Source organism: Dromiciops gliroides, chromosome 2 (assembly GCF_019393635.1).
Source record: "Dromiciops gliroides isolate mDroGli1 chromosome 2, mDroGli1.pri, whole genome shotgun sequence".
NCBI lineage: Eukaryota > Metazoa > Chordata > Mammalia > Microbiotheria > Microbiotheriidae > Dromiciops > Dromiciops gliroides.
In genome coordinates, this window is record NC_057862.1 from 102904942 (window position 1) to 102927950 (window position 23009).

A 23009-nucleotide genomic window follows, 5' to 3' on the forward strand; every position below is an offset into this window, starting at 1 on the left:
ATGGTTGGAATCACTGATCCCAAAGAGTAACATGGAAAGGTCTTTGGTAGTGTTCAGGGATACATCCTTGGCCATTATTATATGCCTTGGGATGTCAGTATATGTGGCACCTATATGGTATATATGATGGTGACACAAAGTTGGGATGACTAACATGTTAGATTGTAGAGTTGGTATCGAAAAAGATATTTAACAGATTCAAATAATAGGCTGAAATCTAGTAAGTTAAACTGCAATAGGGATAAATGTAAAGTCCTTCATTTGGGGTTTTAAAAAAATCAACTTCAGGGGCAGCTAGGTGGCACAGTGGATAGAGCACCAGCCCTGGAGTCAGGAGTACCTAAATTCAAATCCGGCCTCAGACATTTGACACTTACTAGCTATGTGACCCTGGGCAAGTCACTGAACCCCCAATTGCCTCACCCCCCCAAAAAAAATCAACTTCACAAGCCTAAGGCAAGGGTAGTGATAGAGGGAAGATCCACATTAGAGGGCCAAAACATAAGCTGAAGTTAGAATGAGTCTGGAAAACACTGGTCCTCCCTAACCATCAACCTCTCTCCTCCCCCCATACTTTAATTTAATTTTAATTTAATTCCTAAACATGACTCATACCAATGGCTGCTCAATAAAAACCCAGACACTACTATATGTATTCAGGATGATATGTATATTGAGGATTTATGATCCATCAAAGACTATTTGGGCACAAATTCCTGTGATGATGTATGTATGTATTACCAAACCCTCTGCCACATTACCCAGAGGCACAGAAGAAAGGTTCATATATTTTTTACATTTTTATTTTGTATTATAAAAAAGCAACCAACAACATCTCAGTACATCTCAGCTTTCTTCACATTCATGTTATTTATGTATTTCAGGAAATTATTGCCTCTTACCCTGGAGGAATAACTGATGGACAAGTACCATGTTTTTGGATGACACTGCAGATCTACAAAAAAAATGACATTAAGCCAATAGCTTAAAGACGACCTTCAGGGCAGGGATGGGAATGATGTTACAGAAACACACAGTACAGTCCTTTGTGAGCAGACAGATATATACACAAATAAACACACACACACGCACACACACACACACACACAAAGTAGGCAAGCACATACAACAGGCAAGCTAAACTGAGTACATCAAATTTTCAATGCTATTGACCTACAGAGCACAAGAAGGTATTGTTTTCTTTTTTTTTATTTTAAAGGAGCTGGATGGGGGTTGGTTGTTTTTGGTCTATAATTCAGCAGTTACCTTTTTCAAATGGTAGGTAGAAGTGTCTCTATGTTTCAGGGTATGTCAGGAGATATTCAAGTATGGCAAGAGCTATGCTGGAGAGTAGGCTCTATCTTAAGTGGCCAGCTGGGTCCCTCTGCTTCACCCAAGAATCCACCTGGCCTATAGGAGTATTAGCTCAAAAAAGCAATGGGAAACCCAGAACCTCCTCCCCCTAAAACTCAGCCACCTGTCCCAATGAAACTGACCTCTATTCTGCTACCACAAGAGTTTGTATAATGGTCTAATCTCCATCATACTCTTTAGAAATTGGAAGCTCTCAAGAGCCATATACAATGTTCCTAATGGGACAGACCTGGCACAGTTATTTTCCTGACATGAGCTGATCATCAGCTCATGCCCTGAAGTCACAGGAAACAGTTATTTAAAAAGAAAAACTAAAATAAAAAATAAAGTAGGTTGGCCAAATCCAGCCAAAATTCTGGCTTTACTACCTAAGAAACTCAAGGTGAGAAATTGTGCTTCCTTCAGAGTAAATTGGCTTTTTAAAAGGTCTTCTCCCTTGGCTGCTGCAGGTATTTATTGCCTACAATTAGGAATGAAAAAAGGCAGACCATGAGGTGTAAGGACTGAAAGTGTCCTTTAAAGAGGAAAAGGAGGAAGAGGACAAAGAAGTCTTCCAGCAGCCAGGAAGTTTTAGGCCTGGAAGCACAGTAGTTGGCGCACCTCACAGCACATGAATGGCTTGGTGTCCCATGGTAACACTCCAATGAGAACCTTTCCCCAAAGTCCATTTAGTCTAATCGATGCTTGCAAACCTGGCTCTGGAGCAGAAACACCTCTGCCTCCCAGAACCACTTGACTTGAGGTCATCAGTATTGCACAGTTATGAAATGTCTTGAGTTTTAAAAATCACAGTTGCTCTCAGCACACCCCCCCCCCATCGACCTGCCTTCAGCAGGTCGAAGATGCAGTAATGGGGCTCAGCTTCAGCTGATGGACCGGCGAGTGGATGGGCACTGTTGTCAGCACAGAGGTAGGGAACGTGTAGCAAGAGCCTTCAAACCCTGGGCTCAGAGTCAATTCATCGGCAAAGAACGATGCAGCTGCTGCCTCCCTCTTGCAGGAGGCAACCTGGGGGTTGGGCATAGAAGATAGTATCTCTGATTCATACTGCAGGAGCTGGCCCATGAAGCCAAAGTTGGGTGAGATCATGCTCCTCCTTTGCTTAATGTAATCAAAGGCCTCCTCCAGGCGGAATCGCTTGGTTTTCATGAGATAAGCCATGCAGATGGTGGGGGAGCGGGAGATTCCAGCCTCACAGTGAACCAAGATTTTGCCACCAGTTCGCCTGACACAGTCTAGAAAAGAAAGGGAAGGAGAGACGGTGTCAGTTAGGATGGGAAAACAAAATAAAAAACAAAGGACTTAAGAAGAGCAAAATTACTATCACAGCTTCTCAGATCTATAGCTGGAAGTGATCTTTAGAGTCTATGTAGTTCAACTCCTTCATGTTGTTTGTAGTTAAAGAAACTAGGGGGCCTATGGAGGTTAAGTGACTTGCCAAAGGTAACACAAGTGGGATTTGAACCCAGGTCCCAACTTTAGAGATGATGTTCTTCCAATGTACCATAATACTAGAGATCTTTAGATTGCCATCTCCTTGGCCTGATACTCTAACCCTTAATAGCTAAGGAACCCCACTTCTGCAATCGGGAGCATATATCCCAAGCCTGTAGGATTTCAAGACCCAGTAGACTGTCTGCTCCTTGAAAGTAGAATCTATTTTTGCTTTTCTCTACATAGCTTCAGTGCCTGGCCTATGTAAACTCTTTTTTTTTTTTTAAAGTGAGGCAATTGGGGTTAAGTGACTTGCCCAGGGTCACACAGCTAGTAAGTATTAAGTTTCTAAGGCCGGATTTGAACTCAGGTCCTCCTGACTCCAGGACCGGTGCTCTATCCACTGAGCCACCTAGCCGCCCCTAAACTCTTAATAAATGCTTCTTGGTTTATTTTTCCTTTTGTCTCTAGCACCTCTAGATAGCATACTGAAAACACAGCAGGTACATCACAAATGTTCGTGGAATGGAATTGCAGCTAAGAATTCTATACCTCATCTAAGGCCTACCCCACAAATGAGAAAATTGTCAGGATCTCTCATCAGGAGATTGCCCTCCAAGTAAAGGAGCTGAAGAGTGGAGTCCCTTAGGTAGGAAGGACTTCAATATTTTAACTCCCATGAATGAGGTATAAGATAGACCTGCTTTATAATGAATTCTCTAAAAATAGCAGGATAGTGAGGTATCCACTGTGTTCAAATCACAAGCTCTTTCTTGTCCTGACAGATTGAGACAAAAGCTCCAGACCATAAGTTTTGTTTTTTTTAAATTTTTTTTTGTGGGCCAATGAGGGTTAAATGACTTGCCCAGGGTCACACCACTAGTAAGTGTCAAGTGTCTGAGGCTAGATTTGAACTTAGGTCCTCCTGAATCCAGGGCTGGTGCTTTATCCACTATGCCACCTAGCTCCCCCCATAGGTTCTTTAACCATGGGCCTGTGAACTTTTTTTGAAAAATGTTTTGATAATTATATTGCAATAACTGTAAGCCTACATATTTTATTGTATGTATTATTATTACGGGAAGGGGTCTATAGCCTTCACCAGACTGCCCATGGGGTCCATTTCACAAGAACCCCAGCTCTAGAAGTAGAGCTAGAAAACTTTAAAAGCCATATAGCATCCAGTCCCTAACTTTCTTGGGGAGAATCAGGATTCTAGAGGTCCATGTCAAGACCTCTTTCCTGTCCCAACTTCTCCTTGACTTTCAGATGACACATAACCTTGGCTATAACAGGGTAGGGGTATCTCACTCAACTCCCCTGTGGCTCCCACCAATGAAATACACAATAAATAGCATACAGTCTCTAATTACAGCCCTGTCTAAGTGATGCTTGGACTCAACTGAGGGTATAAATGGCTTTTGACAAACTACTATTTTGTGCACCAACAGGAGTCATTGCTGTAAGTCACCATCACCAATTACTGTTATTCAGGTTCAACGTTTTAAATAAAATTTTGAAAAGTGGGATGGGAAAGGCCTCGTGCCTGCACCCTCCTCCCCAAACTACTGTGAACAGCAACAGCTAGGACCTGCTGCCTTTTGAAAAGAATGGAAGGAGTAGGAGGGAGATAGGGGAGAAAAAGAGCTTTAGCAAAATAAAACTACAGAAATACATGGCCTTTCCAATTCCCTCTCTTACTTGGTGAGGAAATGGTTACGCCACAGGGTGTTAAATATAGCTGCTGTATGTACGTAAGCACCAAGGGGGAGATTGGGTATGTGCAGTCATTGAAGGTTTTGAAGAGAGAAAAAAAATCTCCAATTCTGAAAGTTTTGAAATGAGTCAGCAATGTTAAATTCAAAGATAAGACACCTGTGAGATGAGGAGTGGGTGGAGTTTCCCGTGAAGCCAAAAGTCCCCCTGGAGCTTTTCAAACTGAAGGGGTAACTGGGGTGGAAGACTAATTGTGCCCAGTAATTTTTCTTGTGGGGGATGGGAAGGGGAGAGGATGGTGGTGGCATGGGTGGAATTGAATTAGCTACCACTGTTACCACTAAGGGGAAGACTTAAAGTTGTTGTGATGCTATAGTTAAAGAATCACCTCATACCTGTTTCTTCTCTGACTCTCTACCTGCCCACAGAGGTGTAGAATGTTAGAACCAGAAGAGAGAAAAGGAGTCTTAGAATCATCTAATTTATAAATTCTTAACCTGTAGTCTCAGGATCCATGGATAAATTTCAGTAGGTCTAGATGGTTTTAAGAATATTTTGATAGAGGACCTGAGTTCAAATCTGGCTTCAGACACTTGACACTAACTGTGTGACCCTGGGCAAGTCACTTAACCCCAATTGCCTCACCCCCCCCCCAAAAAAAAGGAAAAAAAGGAGGTGCATAAGAATATTAAGTATAACTGACTTCCTTGGTAATCCTATTCATCTTATAAACACTTTTTCTGATAAGGGGTCCCTAGGTTTTACCAGACAACCATAGGGGTCCATGTCACAATAAAGGTTAAGAGTGCCTTTATTTTATAGAGAAGTGAATTGCCCATGGTCAAGCAGCAAGTTGGTAGCAAAAGCCTGCTCTACAAAACCAAGCCTTTCAACTGGAAGGTATTATGGTAGGATCCTCTTCAAGAGGCTGACTTTCAAGGACAGTAGCTGAGCGATAGGGTTCTTCAGGTAGTTTAATACCTCAGCTCCCATGGATGGGAGTGTAAGAGATGGGCCTTATGAAAAAGACCAGTGGATTTAGAATTAAAGGTTCTAAATATTTACTATGTTCTGTGGCTCTGGGCAAATAACCTTTCTGCACCCTCAGCTCGTTTCTCTGTAAAATGAGTGGACTGGTCTAGCTTATCTCTTCCTCTAACATTCTTCCAGCCCTAAATCCTATCTTTCTAAGACCTTGTATATTTGCATATCACATTATCTTTTTAAATGCTTTCGTTAAAAAAAAAAAATGCCATCCACCTCCAGAGAAAGAACTGATGGAGTCTGAACATACTTATTTAAACTTTATTTCTTAGTTATGTGTGTGTTTTCTTTCACAACATGGCTAATATGGAAATGTTTTGCATGACTGCACATGTGTAATCTACATAAAGCTGCTTGCCTTCTCAAGGAGAAGGATAGAACTCAAAATTTTACAAAATGAATGTTAAAAATTATTACTACAGGTAATTTGGGAAAAATAAAAAAATTCTCACTTGGAAAAAATGCTTTCGTATAAAAAAGGGTAGATATTGTCATTCTCATTTTAGAGAACAGGAAACTGAGGCCCACAGTCACACTGTAAAATGAGTTAAAATGCCAAGATGAAAACTCAAGTCTCCTGAGTCACAGACTGGCCACCTTTACACCAAGCTCCTTACATCATGTTGTCATTTAAAAAAAAGAAGCAGCAGCCTTCCCAATTCCAGGAAGCTCATTTTTAATTTGTGCTAATTTTTTTTAATTGCCTGGTACCACTCCTGAAGAAGCCAAGGCCCAGGCCTAGGCTTCTAGTCATTAGATCCTGGCCTCTTCCCAATCTAAGCCACACCTGTTTAAACCAAAGGGCACCTTGTAGGTGTTCTTGACTTAAATTTCCCTTCAGTGCATTGTTCCACACCCCCTTAATTAAGATGTATTAGTCCTCCCTTCACCTGGGTAATAGCCTGGGAACCAACATGGAAAGGTTTTCTAAACACTGAGTGGGGGTTTGGGTATTTGTATACATGGATTCTCCACACACAGGCGTATGAAGCCTGCAAATAAGGGGACGGACGGAGGTGGATTTGATTGCCTCATTAAGGAGTTACCTAGAGAATTAACTAATAGACAAGAGCAAAGGCATTCTTGGTGACTGGAAGAAAAGACTAAAGATTCCCCAATGTGAAGCCATCATTTGGGGGTACTTCTAATAAGCCCCAAAGGAATCCACTCAGCCCAAAGTCTCAGGGATTTAATAAATATCTCTGCAAAAGTGGGAAGAAACTGTCCTCATCTGTGGTGTGTTTTTTTGTTTTGTTTTTTTTGCGCCTCTGGCAGGATTTCCTTTGGTTGGAGTTTCTCATTTGGCTGAAATCATCTTTGTATTTACTGCCACCACTCCATAGCTCAAAGAGTTCCATGTAATTGCTGCCTGTGCCTTGTAATTATTGCTGCTTCTAGCTGGTCCTTCCTGGACACCTGCCTTTTCCAATGTCCCCAGAAACAGATTCTTCTTAGGAGAAAAATCAAGTCTCCCTGTGTGAAGGCAATGACAGGGAAAAAAAGAAACCTGCCTATTTCCCTTCAATGACATAGGGAAGGAAAAGCAAAGGGGTACGTACAGCTGCGTAGAGCCTACTCCCTTGCATCAGCCCTAGCTGAAAGAGATAGCGGAAGGTCCATAATAGAGCTGGTAAGCTTCCTACCCTCAGGAGGGCAGGGTCATTTTCCTCCTTTCTAAAAGGACAGGACTAGCCTAAGCATCCTGAAGGTTCCTTCTAAGACTGGCCCATCTGAGATTCCCCGATTTCCTCTGCTGTGCACATCTTCATAGTAGTAGTCACAAGTGTGCAACAAGTAGGATCTGTCGGCCAGGGAGGGCCCTATCACTGACTTGAAAATGGGTCTTAATAGCAGCGTCCCTGAAGTACTATGAAATGGACATAAAAAAATGCATCATTTGAAAAAGGCCTGGGTTGTTGTTTTTTTGAGCTAAATGCCACACTAATTCCAAAATTTGTTGATATAGGCATAGCTCGTTTTTTTGCACTTCAGATACCGGTTCTTTTTACAAATGGAAGCTTTGTGTCAAGTTAAGTCTATGAGCACCATTTTCCCAACAGCATGTGCTCATATTGTGTCTGTGTCACATTTTTTTATAATTTCACACAATATTTCAAATGTTTTCATTATTTATGTGTTATGGTGATCTATGGTTAGTGATTTTTGATGTTAATTGTTTGGGACACCATGTGTATTCTGACTGTTCCACCAACCAGCCATTCCCCAGGCCTCCCTATTCCCTCAGACACGCAACAATATTGAAAATTAGGCCACTTAATAACTCTACAATGGCCTCTAAGTGTATAAGTGAAAGGAAAAGTCGATCCATGTGGCAAATTTCATTGTTGTCTTACTTTAAGAAACTGCCACAGACACCACAACCTTGAGCAATCACTACCTTGACCAATCATAGCCAAAAGATTACAACTTGATGAAGGCTCAGATGATGATTACCATTTCTTAGCAATAAAGTATTTTGAATTAAGATATAACACTGGGGGCAGCTAGGTGGCACAGTGGATAAAGCACTGGTCCTGGATTCAGGAGGACCTGAGTTCAAATCCGGCCTCAGACACTTGACACAATTACTAGCTTTGTGACCCTGGGCAAGTCACTTAACCCCCATTGCCCTGGAAAAAAAAAGATATATAACACTTTAAAATATTTTTTATTAATTTTTTGGGGCGGGGCAATGAGGATTAAGTGACTTGCCCAAGGGTTACTCAGCTAGTTAAGTGTCAAGTGTCTGAGGCCGGATTTGAACTCAGGTCCTCCTGAATCCAGGGCCTGTGCTCTATCCACTGCGCCACCTAGCTGCCCAACACTGTATTTTTAGGCAATTTAATGTTAATATCCACAAGGAAACCAAAACATTCATGGCTTACTTTATTGTGATATTAGCTTTATTGCAATAGTCTAGAACCAAACCTGCAATATCTCTGAGGTATGCCTGTATACCAGAGCAAGCTCACACCTCACCCCCCTCCCTAAAGTTTGCAGGAAACCATGGGCTCTAAAGTCATCAGTGCTCAGTACATGTACAAGGAGCTCCATTTTCTTGAAAAAATATTCCTATCTATTGGGGAACAGCTGAACAGGTTGTGGTACGAGACTATGATGGAATACTATTGTGCTATAAGAAATGATGAGCTGAAGCAGGATGCTCTCAGAAAAACCTGGAAAGTCTTATATGAACTGATGCAAAGTGAAGCAAACAGAATCAGGAGAACATTGTACATAGTAACAGCAATACTGTACTATGATCAACTGTGAATGAGAGCTATTCTCAGCAATAAAAAAGATCCAAGACAATTCTGAATGACTTATGGTGGAAAATGTTATCCACCTCCAGAGAAACAACTGGTGAACTCTGAATACAGATTGAAACATAATTTTACTTTATTTTTCTTGGGGCTTTTCCCTGTGTTTTCTTTCAACAACATAATATAGAAATGTTTTGAATGACAGTACATGTATAATCTTTATTAAATTGCTTGCCTTCTCAATGAGAAAGGGGATAGAATTTAGAATTCAATTTTTTTTTTCTTTGCGGGGCAATGGGGCTTAAGTGACTTGCCCAGGGTCACACAGCTAGTAAGTGATAAGTGTCCGAGGCTGGATTTGAATTCAGGTACTCCTGAATCCAGGGCCGGTGCTTTATCCACTGCGCCACCTATCTGCCCTCCCCCCCACACTTCTTATGTTTCTCAAGCACAAAGAAAAATGATCGCACCTACCAATAAAGTCTATTGCTTCCTGAAAATGAGAGCTGATGTCTGCAGTGTGATTGTCTTCTACTGGGATCCACTTGTAGTCGAACTGAGAGGTGCAGGAATCTGAACTTTTCCTGGAAACATTGAGTAGGGCAGTGATGTGGAGATTGGCAAGGAACTCACACTTAGAAGCATGGTAAGCACTGCCAAGGTAGAGGAATGGTAGAATTTCAACTGGACCACCCTGTAACATAGGGGGGAAAAATTAAGAAATGTGATTATCATCCTTTTGGGGGAAGGTTAAAAAAAAACAACCAAACAGCAAAACACCCAAACAACAACCCAGTTTATTTTTATCTCCAAGTCATATCGAATAGAGTTGAGTGGTACGGTTTTTGTCAAGTTGATGTGGGTGTCACCTCCATATTGAATAACTCTCCAACCTAGTATTATTGGCCTGTGACTCATGCTGGCAAAGCCCATGCAGCAAAGGTTTCCATTTTCCTGTCTACATTTGGAAATGGGAAGAAATCCAGACTGCCCTCCTGGAGTACCCAGTATCTCCTGCTATGCTATGAGGTGCACTGGATTCAGAACCAGAGTATGAGTTCAAATCTTGGGTTCTGCCATTCACTTCCTGTGTAACAAGTGACTTCACCTTCCTAGGCCTCAGTTTCCTCATGAAATTTCCTTTATTTTCCTTTATATGAAACCACTCATAAAATGAGTGGGTTGGGCTAAACTGGCCTCCCTTCTACCACTGAACCTATTATTCTGTGATCCTTATTTTTTGAAAAGTCTGTGAAGAGATGAAGAACACCAAACCTGGGCATTAAGAAACACAGGATTAAGTCATTAACCTTTGACAAATTTGGAATGAATGGTTTATGTTGGAAAATCTCTCAGGTTCCCAGGAGAACATTGTACAACAGTATCAACAACATTGTGTGTTGATCAACTGTGATAGACTTGACTCTTCTCAGCAATACAATGGTCCAAGATAGTTCCAAAGGACTCATGATGGAAAATGCTCTCCAAATCCAGAAAAAAAGAACTATGGAATCTAGATGCAGATTGAACCATACTATTTCTATTTTTTTTTGTTTTTTTTTTGAGGTTTTTCCTTTTTGCTTTGATTTTTCTTTCACAGCATGACTAAAGCAGAAATGTTTAATGTGACTGTACGTATATAACCTATATCAGATTGCTTGCTGTCCTGGGGAGGAGGAGGGAGAAAAATTTGAAACTAGAAATCTTATAAAACCAAATGTTATGGGGGGCAGCTAGGTGGAGCAGCGAATAAAGCACTGGCCCTGGATTCAGGAGGACCTGAGTTCAAATTCGACCCCAGACACTTGACACTTACTAGCTGTGTGACCCTGGGCAAATCATTTAACCCTCATTGCCCCGCAAAAGAAAACAAAAAACCCCCACAAATGTTGAAAACTATCTTTACATGTAACTGGAAAATAAAATACTTTTATGGGGGAAAAAAATCTCTCAGGTTCCTCCAAGCCCTAAGTCTAGAATTCTAAGAAGCCACCTAAAGATTCTTTAAGAGGTAAATGGCTCACCCCCTAAATAGATGAAACTGCAAGTACCAATGAGCAAAGGAATTCCTTCTCTCTCTCCCTCCCTAAACTACCACCTTCCCTGACCTGTCTGAGGAGATAGGAGAAATATAAGCCTATATCTGGCATTTCTCCTACATCCAATCTACATACCACATTTCTAGACTCTAATAGTTACGTACTCTTAGAATTGGTAGATCTTAGAGATCATCTAATCCAAGTCCCTATAAACTAATGGAAAAATCAAACAAACATTTATTAAGTACTGGGAATACAAAAAGAGGCACAACAGTTTCTGTTCTCAAGGAGCAGAAACAATTACAACAATTACAATTTAATGAAACCTTAACAAAAGCCTTGTGGAGTGATAAACTGTAAGACACCGAAGACCAGCTCATCCTAAGTCAAGACCAAAATTGGACTGGTAAAAATAATGTGACTTCAGTTACTAGTAAATTGACTAAGCTCCCAGAAGGCAAGGTCCATGAAGTCTTACTGCTTCTTTGTATCCCCTTCAATGCTTAGCACAGGGCTATCTTTGCATGTAGTGAGTGCTGAGTTAATTTATTGAATTGAATGCAGGGGCAGCTAGGTGGCACAGTGGATAGAGCACCGGCCCTGGTGTCAGGAGTACCTGAGTTCAAATCCGGCCTCAGACACTTAACACTTACTAGCTGTGTGACCCTGGGCAAGTCACTTAACCCCAACTGCCTCACTAAAAAAAAAAAAACACAACAAAAAAAGGAGAATTGAATGCCAAAAAAATGTTCATTAGTCTTAAAAACAGTGATCTGGTATCAGGGAGCCCCTTTCGTAGATCTGGAAGTGATCCAGGCTGGAGGACACAGCCATTATTTGTTTGCAATGAGCTCTCCTCCCCTACCCCGCAACCCTCCACCCCAGCCCAGTGCTACTCCTAATGTTTCCACTTCCTGTACTGGCAGAGAGCAAAAGAGCATAATGGAAAGGCTGAATAAGCAGGCCAGGCCCATGCGGGAGGGGAAGGATGGTGGTGAAAGGCAGCTGGAAGTTCTCGGAAGTACACACAGGTATGTAGATTCTTTTTAAAACCAAAGTGTGGGGGGGGGGGGGGGGAAAACCTATGTTAAGGGAAGGATGGTCAATGCCCCAGTGATTGGTGTGATTGAAGTCAACTCCAGATGTTGCATCAAAGAATTGTAAACAGTCCCATTCCAAGCACTTGTCCTGGAGGGAAAGGTGATGGATAAATGAGTAGAGATTTTGCTTCTCTACCTTTAAAATGGCAGTAATAAGCCCTGACTTAATACCTGATAGGTATTAAGGACCAAAATGAAAGTGCAAACTAATTTAACTGTCAAACACATTAAGTTGTAGGCTTATTTATTATTATTAATTGTCATTATGGTGTTATCCCTATTAAGAAAGGCAGCATCTACACATGAGAAGATAACTGACCTGCCAATTTTGGTCCTTACTCTCCTATCTCTTTAGTCCCCTCCTCAGGCCCCTGGCTCCTTCTCAGCAAGCTGTCACTGATTCTGAGGGCTCAGATACCGAGTGGTGAGGGCAACAATGTAGCATGAAAAGCCAGAGCAGGAGTTTTGTATCTAAGATCTTGCTGTTTCAATAGAATCGATTTACTTGGTAATCCTGTCTATTTTATACATTTATTTAAAAACATCCTGTGAGCCCATGGCACAAAAAAAAGTTAAGAATTTTTGCTTTTGAGAGACTTGGATTCTAAGTCTGCCACTAACTCATACTATTAGCATCCATATAACAAGTCACCTCCATTCTCTGTGCCCGTTTCCCTGTGAGTGCACAATGATGAGGTTGAAACTGAATGAGATCATATAAAATCTCCCTCAATACTGATACATTTGTGAGGGCTTAGATCTTGCCCATTTCCTTTAGAACTGAGCCAAAACACCCCTGAAATCAAATGGGTTCTTCTTTCCCTTTCTGAATCTCAGAGAGCTCATCTTGGGAGGAATGAGCTAATCTCATTTCAAAGAGCCTCCAAAGCCCTAAAGTTTACCATAATCTTGTGCTGGTGGTGCCAAGGGATTTCCCCCAGTGCATCCCCAAGAGTTTGGCCCGCCCACTGGGGTTTCACAACCTAACTATGCTTCTTGTTTCTCTTTCACTTGTTAAGAAACAAAAACAAAAACAAACCCTAAACAAACAGACCAAAACGACAACAACAAAACCCCACAACTAATTTAGATTAGATGTATACTACAAATTGTGTTCGGTCAGGAAGCACCTGCTTGGGATCAGCACATCAGACCATACGCACTCAACACAACTGTTTCTTTTAATCTACCCCAAAACTAATAGGGATGCTTGACCAGAAAGTCATAGAGGAATTATCACTCAGTATTTCCTAGAAGTGTACTCCCAGGAGGATTAGAAAATGCCATTGCTGACTCCCATTCATTGTGTAAGGCAGGAACTTTGGATTTCAGGCTGCATCTTTAAACCCTCATATATTCCATGGATTTCCTCTAAACTTAAATACTTGATAGGTTTCTGTCTTTGCTAAAAACCTGAGACCTTCCCTCCTCCAATGCCCAGAAGTCTAGACCCCAGCTTTACCACTGAATACTGGAGGGCAGAGTGTAGATTCTTTGACTTATCTGGCTCTGTCTATCTGTAAGAAGAAAATAGTTCTGTGATTTTCCTATTTCATATGGGAAGGTAACTCAAACATTTGGGAAAGGGGTATCAAGAGCCCAATAACATAGCTCACATTTATATAGTAGTATTTTACAAAGCAAACAGCCTGTCAAGGTAGGTAGGCAGCTGTTATTCCCATTTTACAACTGAGAACAATGAGGCTCAAAAAGACTAAATAAATTGACTTATCCAATGAATGTCACACAGATAGTTAAGTGGTACAGGACTTGAAATCACTCAGATTTGTTCTTACAACATTTACACAGTGAACACTTGAGAGCTCTTTGAATAAAAGGAAATTTGTAAAAGAAAACTATTTTACGATTGTGTATAAGAATAGTGTTTTTCTGTGTCTTCTGATCTCCTTTATTTCAGAAAGAATTTATAGAATGTAATGAAGAGAAAACCAGAGAGGAACCGGGTTAGGCATTCACGTAAGAGATTGATTTTTTTTTTTGTTCCAGTTAAAAATACCAACATGACAGGGCTGGATGGTTATTAGAGTGCGGCTGGTTTGTGGAAATTGCCGAACATGAATAAATAGGAAAGAAGTTACCATTAAAGCCAGCTCAGAAACTTGAAGAAAATCAAAACCGACCTGCAAGCTTTTCTGAACCTCAATACTCCAGCTAATAATAGGATATCTTCCACTTCCTCTTTTCTCCAGAAATTGTCAGCTCCCCATGGCTAGAGTTTGCTCCACTTTGCTTGCTAGCTGGACGCAAGCCCATTGTCAGAGAGAACAGCAGTCACAAAAGCTTGGGGCAAAGCATCTTCCCACTCTCTGAGCTGCCCACTAGCATCACTGTTCAGTTTCAAGAACAGGATGTGGATGAGGATGTGGGGTGCAGGATGAAGACAGGAAGGCTGGGGACATGTTCCCTTAAACATACCTGATCATAAGCAGGTTTTCGGCTCATGTTCTGTTTCTCACAGTGACTGATGAGGTTTCTCTCTGTTTCGGTTTTGTCTTGTGAAAGGGGTTCTACATCCACGCAACACTCAGGATATTGTGAATAAAAGGTCTCATATCCTCCTATAAAAAAATTGTGGCAGAAGTCAGAAGAGAATTTTTATTTCACCAGAAAAAGATAGCTAATGGGGCTAGGTTCAGAATATTGGTCTAGGAGTCCTGAATAGTTCAAATTCCAGGTTGGTTAAGGAATCTCTCATTAGAGATTTTGTTTGTTTGTTTTTAAAATGTCAGTCAAAACAACCCAATAGTGGTTTTTGGTTAAAAGAAAGAAAGAAAAAGAGTGTGCAACAGAAATAGCCTTTCAAAGAAAAATGACAGCCTCATGGGAAATGATTAACTCATCTCAGTCTACCAGGGCAGATACCAAACTTCTACTGAAAACTAAGAGCAATCCTTCCCCTCCAAAAATAGATGTTAATTCTACACCATTCGTCCAACATAAACACATATGGCAATATGTGAAAAGAATGGGACTTTGTCAAGGAGGCATGTGTGAATGGATTTCTTCTACTGTCAGTCCATTCATAAGAGATTTTTCAGAGATATGATGAAACATCACAAGGGACCCAAATTCTGAGTCTGAATGAGGTGGCAATTAAGCTTCTTGTCTGCGATACTCTGTCAGAGCTAAGAGCAATGTAGATGGTCCTCCTCTCTATACTTCCATATACTTCTTTTTTTTTTTTTTTTGCAGGCAATGAGGGTTAAGTGACTTGCCCAGGGTCACACAGCTAGTAAGTGTCAAGTGTCTGAGGCCAGATTTGAACTCAGGTACTCCTGAATTCAGGGCTGGTGCTTTAACCACTACGCCATCTAGCTGCCCCTCTTCCATATACTTCTAAGGCAAAACAATTAATCTCTTTACCTCACAAACCAAATTTCAAGAACTGCAAATTTATTTCACTTAGGCATTGGAAAGGCATAGAAATTCAGATCTGCCCACAAACAACAAACTCTCTCCTCAGGGACCTCACAGCATTTCCCCATGTACTTGTGTGTGTGTGTGTGTGTGTGTGTGTGTGTGTGTGTGTGTTGGTTTTTTTTGGTGAGGCAATTGGGGTTAAGTGACTTGCCCGGGGTCACACAGCTAGTAAGTGATAAGTGTTTGAGGCTGGATTTGAATTCAGGTCCTCCTGAATCCAGGGCTGGTGCTCTATCCACTTCTTTGGAATGACGCCACCTACTGGAGACTTTCTGTAGAAAAGCTCTGCCATGAAGTGAAGGTCTTTGAGGGCAAGACCATGCTTCCTTTGGTGTCAGGAAGTGATGTTTGCTTGTGGGAGGAAGAAGGGGGAGCCTGGTGCTCTGACTCAGGACTCCAGCAGGAGAAGGGAGCTAGAAATGTGCTCTCCCTTTAATAGATAGATGAATGTAGGCCTTTTCTTCTTTCTTTACCAAATTCTTATTCTCCTTAATAAATGCTTAAAAGTCTAACTCTTGCTAAAGCTTATAATTTATTGGTGACCACTCATTAGATATTTTAGAAAGACTAGCTAGAATTTTAGCCCTTGCCCGCCCCCTCCCACCATGTACTTTTAATACTGGGAAATACGCATTCCACCTAAAGCTGTTGACACAAAACATTAGGCGAAATCCAGTAATATAAGTTCCTTGAGGGTAGGTGTTTTTGTCTTTTTATCCCCAGTGCCTAGCACACATTAGGTATTTAAAAAAAAAAAAACACTTTCTGAATTGTATCAAAATACTATTAACAGGGGCAGCTAGGTGGTGAAGTGGATAGAACACTGGCCCTGGATTCAGGAGGACCTGAGTTCAAATCCAGCCTCAGACACTTAACACTTACTAGCTGTGTGACCCTGGGCAAGTCACTTAACCCCAATTGCCTCACCAAAAAACCCAAAACAAAACAACCAAAAAAAAAATACTATTAACAAATCTGTAAACAGACAGTCCCAGAATAGTAGTATAGGGCAATTTCACAAGTGCAGTTTCATTATAATATAGAAAAGATTATTGTGTAAAATGTTGATCAGAGCAACCTTAAATGAGCATACTGGTATTCCTGTGTGAACAGGCCCTTTCCATCCTAATTCCCACCAATACATATTTACAAACTAGCCAGCAGTTTCGTTAGCTTTCAAATAACCCCAGTTTGAATACAAATCCATAATTTTTACTTTTAAAAAAGGTGAAAGAAATTAAAACACAAACACCCTTCCAAGCATGTTATGAGTTAATCGCTGCTTAGGAACCAACTACTAATGATTTAGGATTAGAAGACTGGGAACTTACTGAAGTAAATAAAGATGGCCCTTTTAGATCACACAATTGGAATGACTTAATCAAATAAGCCATGGCACTAGAAGCTTCTGAATGAAATTTTTTAAGAGCCACTTTAGCTAGCCCATTGAAAAACAAACAGGCTGCCAAAAATAATAACAGGAGCTTATAACTACAGAATACATTCAGTTTACAAGTGCTATAACATACATATGGCTCATTTGATCTGTATAACTGTGGTAGGCTCACTCAGAGGTTAAGAGACTTGCCCCAAAGTCACATAACTAAATCAATGGTGGAGGTGGGTTCTTCTGCCCAGGTCCAAGATTCTTTCTACTACCCTGTACTGAAAGACTTCATAGATAGACAGCAAGAAGCTGCAAATAAGGTGAATACTCATATATTGGGAAATGGATGAACAAATTAGTCCATGACTGTAATAGAATTATTATTTGCAGTGAGAAATGATGAATGAAGAGTTCAGAGATATCTGGGAATACTTGTATGAGATCTGTACCAGGAAATTTCTTACCCTGCCTTTCCTTCCCACAGCCTATTCCAAGCAAGAGGAAGAGGATATAAAGCCAATGAATACTATACACATACAATGGCCACAGCAATGTAAAGGAAAACACTAAATGTCATTATAAATTAAGACAAGTGAATCTGACTCCATCATCAGATCGATTGGCTTGCATGGTAGAGGGTTGGGGTGTATTTACCACTTACTAGCTATGTGATCTTGGGCAAATCATTTAACCCCTGCCAGCCAAAGTTTCTTCATCTGTAAAATCAGGGTAATAATAGCACCTACCTCCTAAGGATTGATGGGAGGATAAAATGTAATAATATTTGCAAAGTACTTTGCAAAGCATATAGCACTATGTAAATGTTAAGAATTTTTAGAAATAAATCACCTATATACTTTTTTTTGGGGGGGAATGAGGGTTAAGTGACTTGCCCAGGGTCACACAGCTAGTAAGTGTCAAATGTCTGAGGTCAGATTTGAACTCAGGTCCTGAATCCAGGGCTCATGCTCTATGCCACCTAGCTCCCCCATTGCAGAGCAATGGGGGTTAAATGATTTGCCTAGGGTCATACAGCTAGTAAGTGTCAAGTGTCTGAGGCCAGATTTGAACTCAGGTACTCCCGAATCCAGGGCCAGTGCTTTATCCACTGCACCACCTAGCTGCCCCTACCCCTATATACTTTTAAAGACCTCCTTGAAAAAGTATCTTGAAGAGCTGTTATTGTGAATAAAGTACTTACTCTAAGGAATCACTTTACTACCTAAAGTCCCTCAACCCCTTAAAATCTTTTCTTTTGAGTTTCACAGAATTTAAATCCTAATTTAGGGTTTGGAAAAATCACATCTCCCAGTCTCATTCTCTTATCTGGGGGCTCTAGTCTCTTTTCTTGCTGCAAACCTTACCTGCAGCAATCAAATGGTTAATAGATTACAAGCAAGTCTTCAGCATCTAGAGGCTGGCTGCAGCCAATTCCTAGAATGAGTCATATCTCTCCAGCATAGCTTCCTCTAGCCACCTCACTCCCCTCCCCCTTCTCCCCTTCGGCTCTAACACCCCAAAACACCCAAATCTCCCTTGCGGTAAACTCAGCAAATGCCATATTGTTCATCTTCTGACCAGGTTCCTGACCCTCAACAATGAATATGCTCCTTGTCATGTTGACAGGAAGGGACCTGGATGCACAGGAGGGCACAATCCCATTAGATCCTGTTCACCAGATCCCTCTGAAAAGATATTTTTGTGCAATAAAGTATTCCATCTTTGTGGAACTCTATTTCCTTACATATAAAGTCAGGGAGAAGGGAGACTAGATAATCTCTAAGGTTCCCCTTCCTGCTGTGACAATTACATAATTTGATGAAAAGCGCTAAACAAGGAGGATGACTTGGGATTTAAGATTTAGGATAAAAACAAAAAACAATGCATGCCATACTGTTTCAGGCTGGGAAAAGATAAGGCTAGCAAACCATCCCACCTCATTGACTTATGGGTTGGCTGGGGAGATGGGGATGTGGGCAGAGCTACAGGCTGACTGAAGAAAATACTCCAGGCAGGGAAAAAAAAAAGTGTGGGGGGGGCTTAGTAGAGTAGAGCAACAGATAAATGTGGACCAGTCCCAGGGAGAGAGGGTCAACAATTCAATTTGCAATTATCTACCATTTGGAGAATGCAGCTAGCTGCTGCTAGAAGGAATGGGGGTGAGGGGGCCAATAGAGAGACTAGTTGCAACTTCCTTCAATAAGTTTCCAGTCTAGGTAGAGTCACAAACAAATTGTTTGGGGAGCTGGAGTATCTTTTTCTCACCAAACCCCACATGCAAGGGCAGAGTGACAAGGAACATTCCACAATCTGCATGAAACTGACTGAATCCATACCTTTGGTCATTTTCAGATGGAATCTTTCCATCACATATTAACATTACTTGCCCACCAGATACACAGCACTTATAATACAAGGTGTCCCAAAAGTCTTAGTGCAGGCCTACACTTTTAACTTTGGAACACCTTTGTTTGGGGGGGGGAGTGGTCATAGAATTAGAGCTAGATGGGACTTTAAAGAGGTCACCTAGTCCAACCAACCTCTTCACTTTTCAGATGGGGAACCATGTATTTTATTTGTCTGTGGCAGGATTTTAACCCAGGCCTGCCTGACTAATAGAATCTTGCCCAAGAACACATGCCTAAGGGAAGTGGCATGGTATCCTAGAAAGAGCCTTAGACTGGGAAAAGAAGTCCTAGACATGAGTCCTGGCTTGGAAAGGACTTACAGGATTATCTGTCTTTGGAGCTCAAAGGGAACTTAGAAATAATTTATTCTTATCCTCAAACTTTACAAAGAACAGGTTCAGAAAAAAACAATGACATACCCATATATCAATTTACCTGAGCCTCAGTTTGTCGTTGTTCTATCATGTTTGATTCTTCATGATCCTGTGAGATTTTCTTGACAAAAATACTGGAGTAGTTTGCTTTTCCCCTCTCCAGCTCATTTTATGGGTAAGGAAACTGAGGCAAAAAGGGTTAACTTGCCCTGGGGTCACACGGCCAGTTAGTATCTGAGACCATATTTGAACTCTTCCTGATTCCAAGACTGCCACTCTTACCCACTTCGCCACCTAGCTGTCCCGAGCTTCAGTCACCTCCTCCATAAAATGAGTGTGTAGGATTAGGAAGTATGAGGTACTTTCCAATCCTAAAATTCTATGATTTTATAAACAGCAGAGTCAGGACTAGAAGGGTAGTCTTCTGATTTAAAGACCAGTCTCTTTCTGATGTCCCAGGAAGCCTCTTTATACATCCCATGCTGTATCTCTATGGAGACCTATCCAAAGGTGGTAGTATTTTTCTAAAAGTTCATTGCCCACAGTCTGGGAAAAACGTGACAGGGGGTATGATTTTTCCTTTTTAAGTTTTAAGAGATGCTACCTGATAAAAATTTATAGTTCCTGAACTTCTGCTCAGTGCCTGCTTTTAAATGTCATTGTACTAAAACATAAGCAAAAAAAAAAAAAAGATGTTTCCCTTCCATCACAATGACTTCAAACTGTTTCCTGTACTGAGTCAGCATTGCTTGCTTGGAGTGGGCTGTGGGAAGGAGGTAGGGTAAGGAGTTTCCTGGTACTGGAAGAGCCAGAAGTATGTACTGTACTTAACTCAGCCCCAGAACAGAAGGCAGAGAAACCACATTAGGAAGAAAAGGAAATCTGTGGTGCCACTGGTGAAATCTCTGCCCTGCCGGGGAGCAGGTCTGATGTCCTCCAGCCCTCCCTGGGAAATTTGCCAAACACCTTTTGTCTCTTCAGTTTGGTCTCTCTCCGGATCTCAGAGATATGCAGCCTTCTCTTTTAGCCATCTAGGTGGGGTGATCAAGGGCCTACACACTCATTGATAGGGTTCCAACAGGGGGCGAGGAAGAAGGGAGGTAGAGGGGAGTGAGGCAAAATTATAGCTGAAGAAAAAAATTCCAAGGACTCTCAAGCAATAAGGAAAAGAGGGCCTAAATAGAAGTCCCAAGGGACTGGACAGATGAGGAGTTGTGTAGAAAGGTGCCCGATTTAGAAATCCTATTTAGACCTGGAAGAGACCAACTCTACACTTGCCGCTGGAACTCTGTATTTGCGGGGCTCACAGTATATTTAATTGGACATTGTCTTCTAATCTTGCAAAGGATCTATAACCACCTCCTCTGTTGGGGTGGGGGGGTGAAGCAGGGAAGGGCTCTTATCACATTCTCCATTTATTGAGTTGAAGAAAGGGCTGAAACATGCATGATTCAAAGGATGAATGTTCCTTCTGTGGGGGGAAGTGGGGAGGAAGGGAGAGATGAAGCATGAGTAAGTACAAGCAATGAGAAAAAACCTAACAAGGTCCCTAGTACCTCACTCAGCAAACTCCCTGGCCTGCCTTCTCTAATTAGTGCCTTTTTTGGTGATTAGTTATGGTCAAAGCACCTCTGGCAACCACTTCCCACCCCTCAAGTGAACCTCTAAAGCCACGCGTTCTCGGCTGTGACCCATACAAATGTTAAGTTTGAAGCTTTCTCCAAGAGAATTCTTTTTTGCAGGGACCACAGCATGGGGTTTGGTGACAATGATTAATCAGGTTGGGAGTGAGCTCTCTTGGAGAAGGCTGGGGAAGATGAAAAAGGAGGCTAAGAAAGAAAAGACCGAATGAGAAGAGAAGGACCCGGGGAGGCTGAAGGGAGAAAAAGAAAAAAGAAAATCAAGAGTGGAACATGGTCTCAACAGAGATCAAAAGACTGGGGGAGGGGACAGCACTGCAGGACAAAACGTTGTCTCTTTTCTCAGAATGATTGTAAGAATGAGAGCCCAGGCAAGGGCGCCACTTTCCCCCGGGTGTCAGGACAAGCTAATCTCTGGCTATCTAAATCTCAGAGGGAGAGAAAAGTGGCCCTATAACGCCCAGAGGGGTGCCGAGACTATCCGCCCAAGGCCCTTTCCCTCCCGCCGCGCCAGATTCCCAGAGCGATCCCAACCTGTCCCGGCACCGGTTCCCACCCTTGAAGCCCCAGCTCTCCGGGGCGGAAGGGGAGAGTGTTGGGGTACATGGAGAGAAGAGAGGGTGGACACGCTCTCTTGCTTTCTGATTTCTCCACGAGCCCAGACGTCTCCAAATGCTTCCCCCACAATCCGAATCCTCTCCTGGCCCGGCCCCAAGTCCCCCCAATACAGGCCCAGTCCGGCCAGAGGAACAGAGTACGGCCGCGCTTTCGAAGAAACCGAGAGGTGGAAGCTGGCAGCCCCAAGAGCCCGGGTCTGCGGCGGCAAAGCGTGTCCCGCTTTCGTCGCGGCCTCCCATGCTCTCAGCCCACGGCGTTCCGAGCCCAATTTGCAGGGCGCCCTTCCTCCAACCTAAACCCCTCCAACTAATAAAAAAAAATTTTTTTTCAAAGAGGGATGGGGGTGGAAAAGCTGAAGTCCAAAATGAAACCACTTCACAGTCGGGGACTCTCAGTCCTTCGGGGCTCCTTGAAACGGCCATGGGGAGCTCCTGTTCCACTTCCCCCAGCCCGCCTTGCGCCCTCCACCCATTCCCTCATCCGCCAGCCACCCTTCGGTCCAAACGTGCGGGTAGGTGCTCACCTTTGAGAAAGCAGATCCTGGGGCCGGCTGGGAGGCTGGAGAGCAGTGTGCCCAGGACGATGTGCGCCGTACTCTCCTTCCGCAGTTTCTGCCAGTGACGGGTCCCCTGGTCCAGGACGATCACGGCCGCTCCGCTGGCTCCGTCCTCCTGCAGCAGCCGCGCCCGGGCCGCCTCGTCGGGCACCACGAAGCGCAGCGGCACGGCGCCGCCCCGGGCCCGCCGGATCACCACCGAGTTGAGGTTCACGTTGAGCGAACCCCGCACACTGGAGGCGGCGAAGGAGAGGTAGGGCCGGCAGTCCAGCACCACACAGCGGGCCGTGTCCTGGCGCAGCAGCTTCCTGAGCTGGCGACCGTCGAGCGAAGCGACCTTCATCCCGCTGCCCCGCAGTGGCTCCAGGCCACTCGGTCGGGTCGGTCCGCAGGTGGCAATGGCCAGGGTGCAAACCAGGAGGGAGGGGAGGAGTTGGGAGAAGGCAGCCGCGAGGCTAGGGGTGGCGAGGAATGGGTGGGACGGGTTCGTGGGCAGAAGAAGGGGTGAGGGCAGCCAGAGCTGGGGCTGCTAACGCTCCTGCCTTCGGGTAGGCTTCCCTGCCAGGGTTCTACAGATCTTTATTTTGCAGGTGACCGTGACTCGTTTCCCCTAAA

General features: G+C 42.8%; 1 protein-coding gene across 1 annotated transcript; it reads right to left on the minus strand.

Moving 5' to 3' along the window:
• Positions 1-362: 362 nt before the first annotated feature.
• On the minus strand, positions 363-23009 carry DUSP5 (dual specificity phosphatase 5). Its single transcript, XM_043980480.1, has 4 exons — positions 22362-23009; positions 14407-14549; positions 9306-9525; positions 363-2609 (listed from the first exon to the last, which is right to left on the minus strand). Exons 1-4 carry the CDS (start codon positions 22735-22737, stop codon positions 2203-2205), a joined length of 1146 nt encoding a protein of 381 aa, XP_043836415.1. The 5' UTR covers positions 22738-23009; the 3' UTR covers positions 363-2202.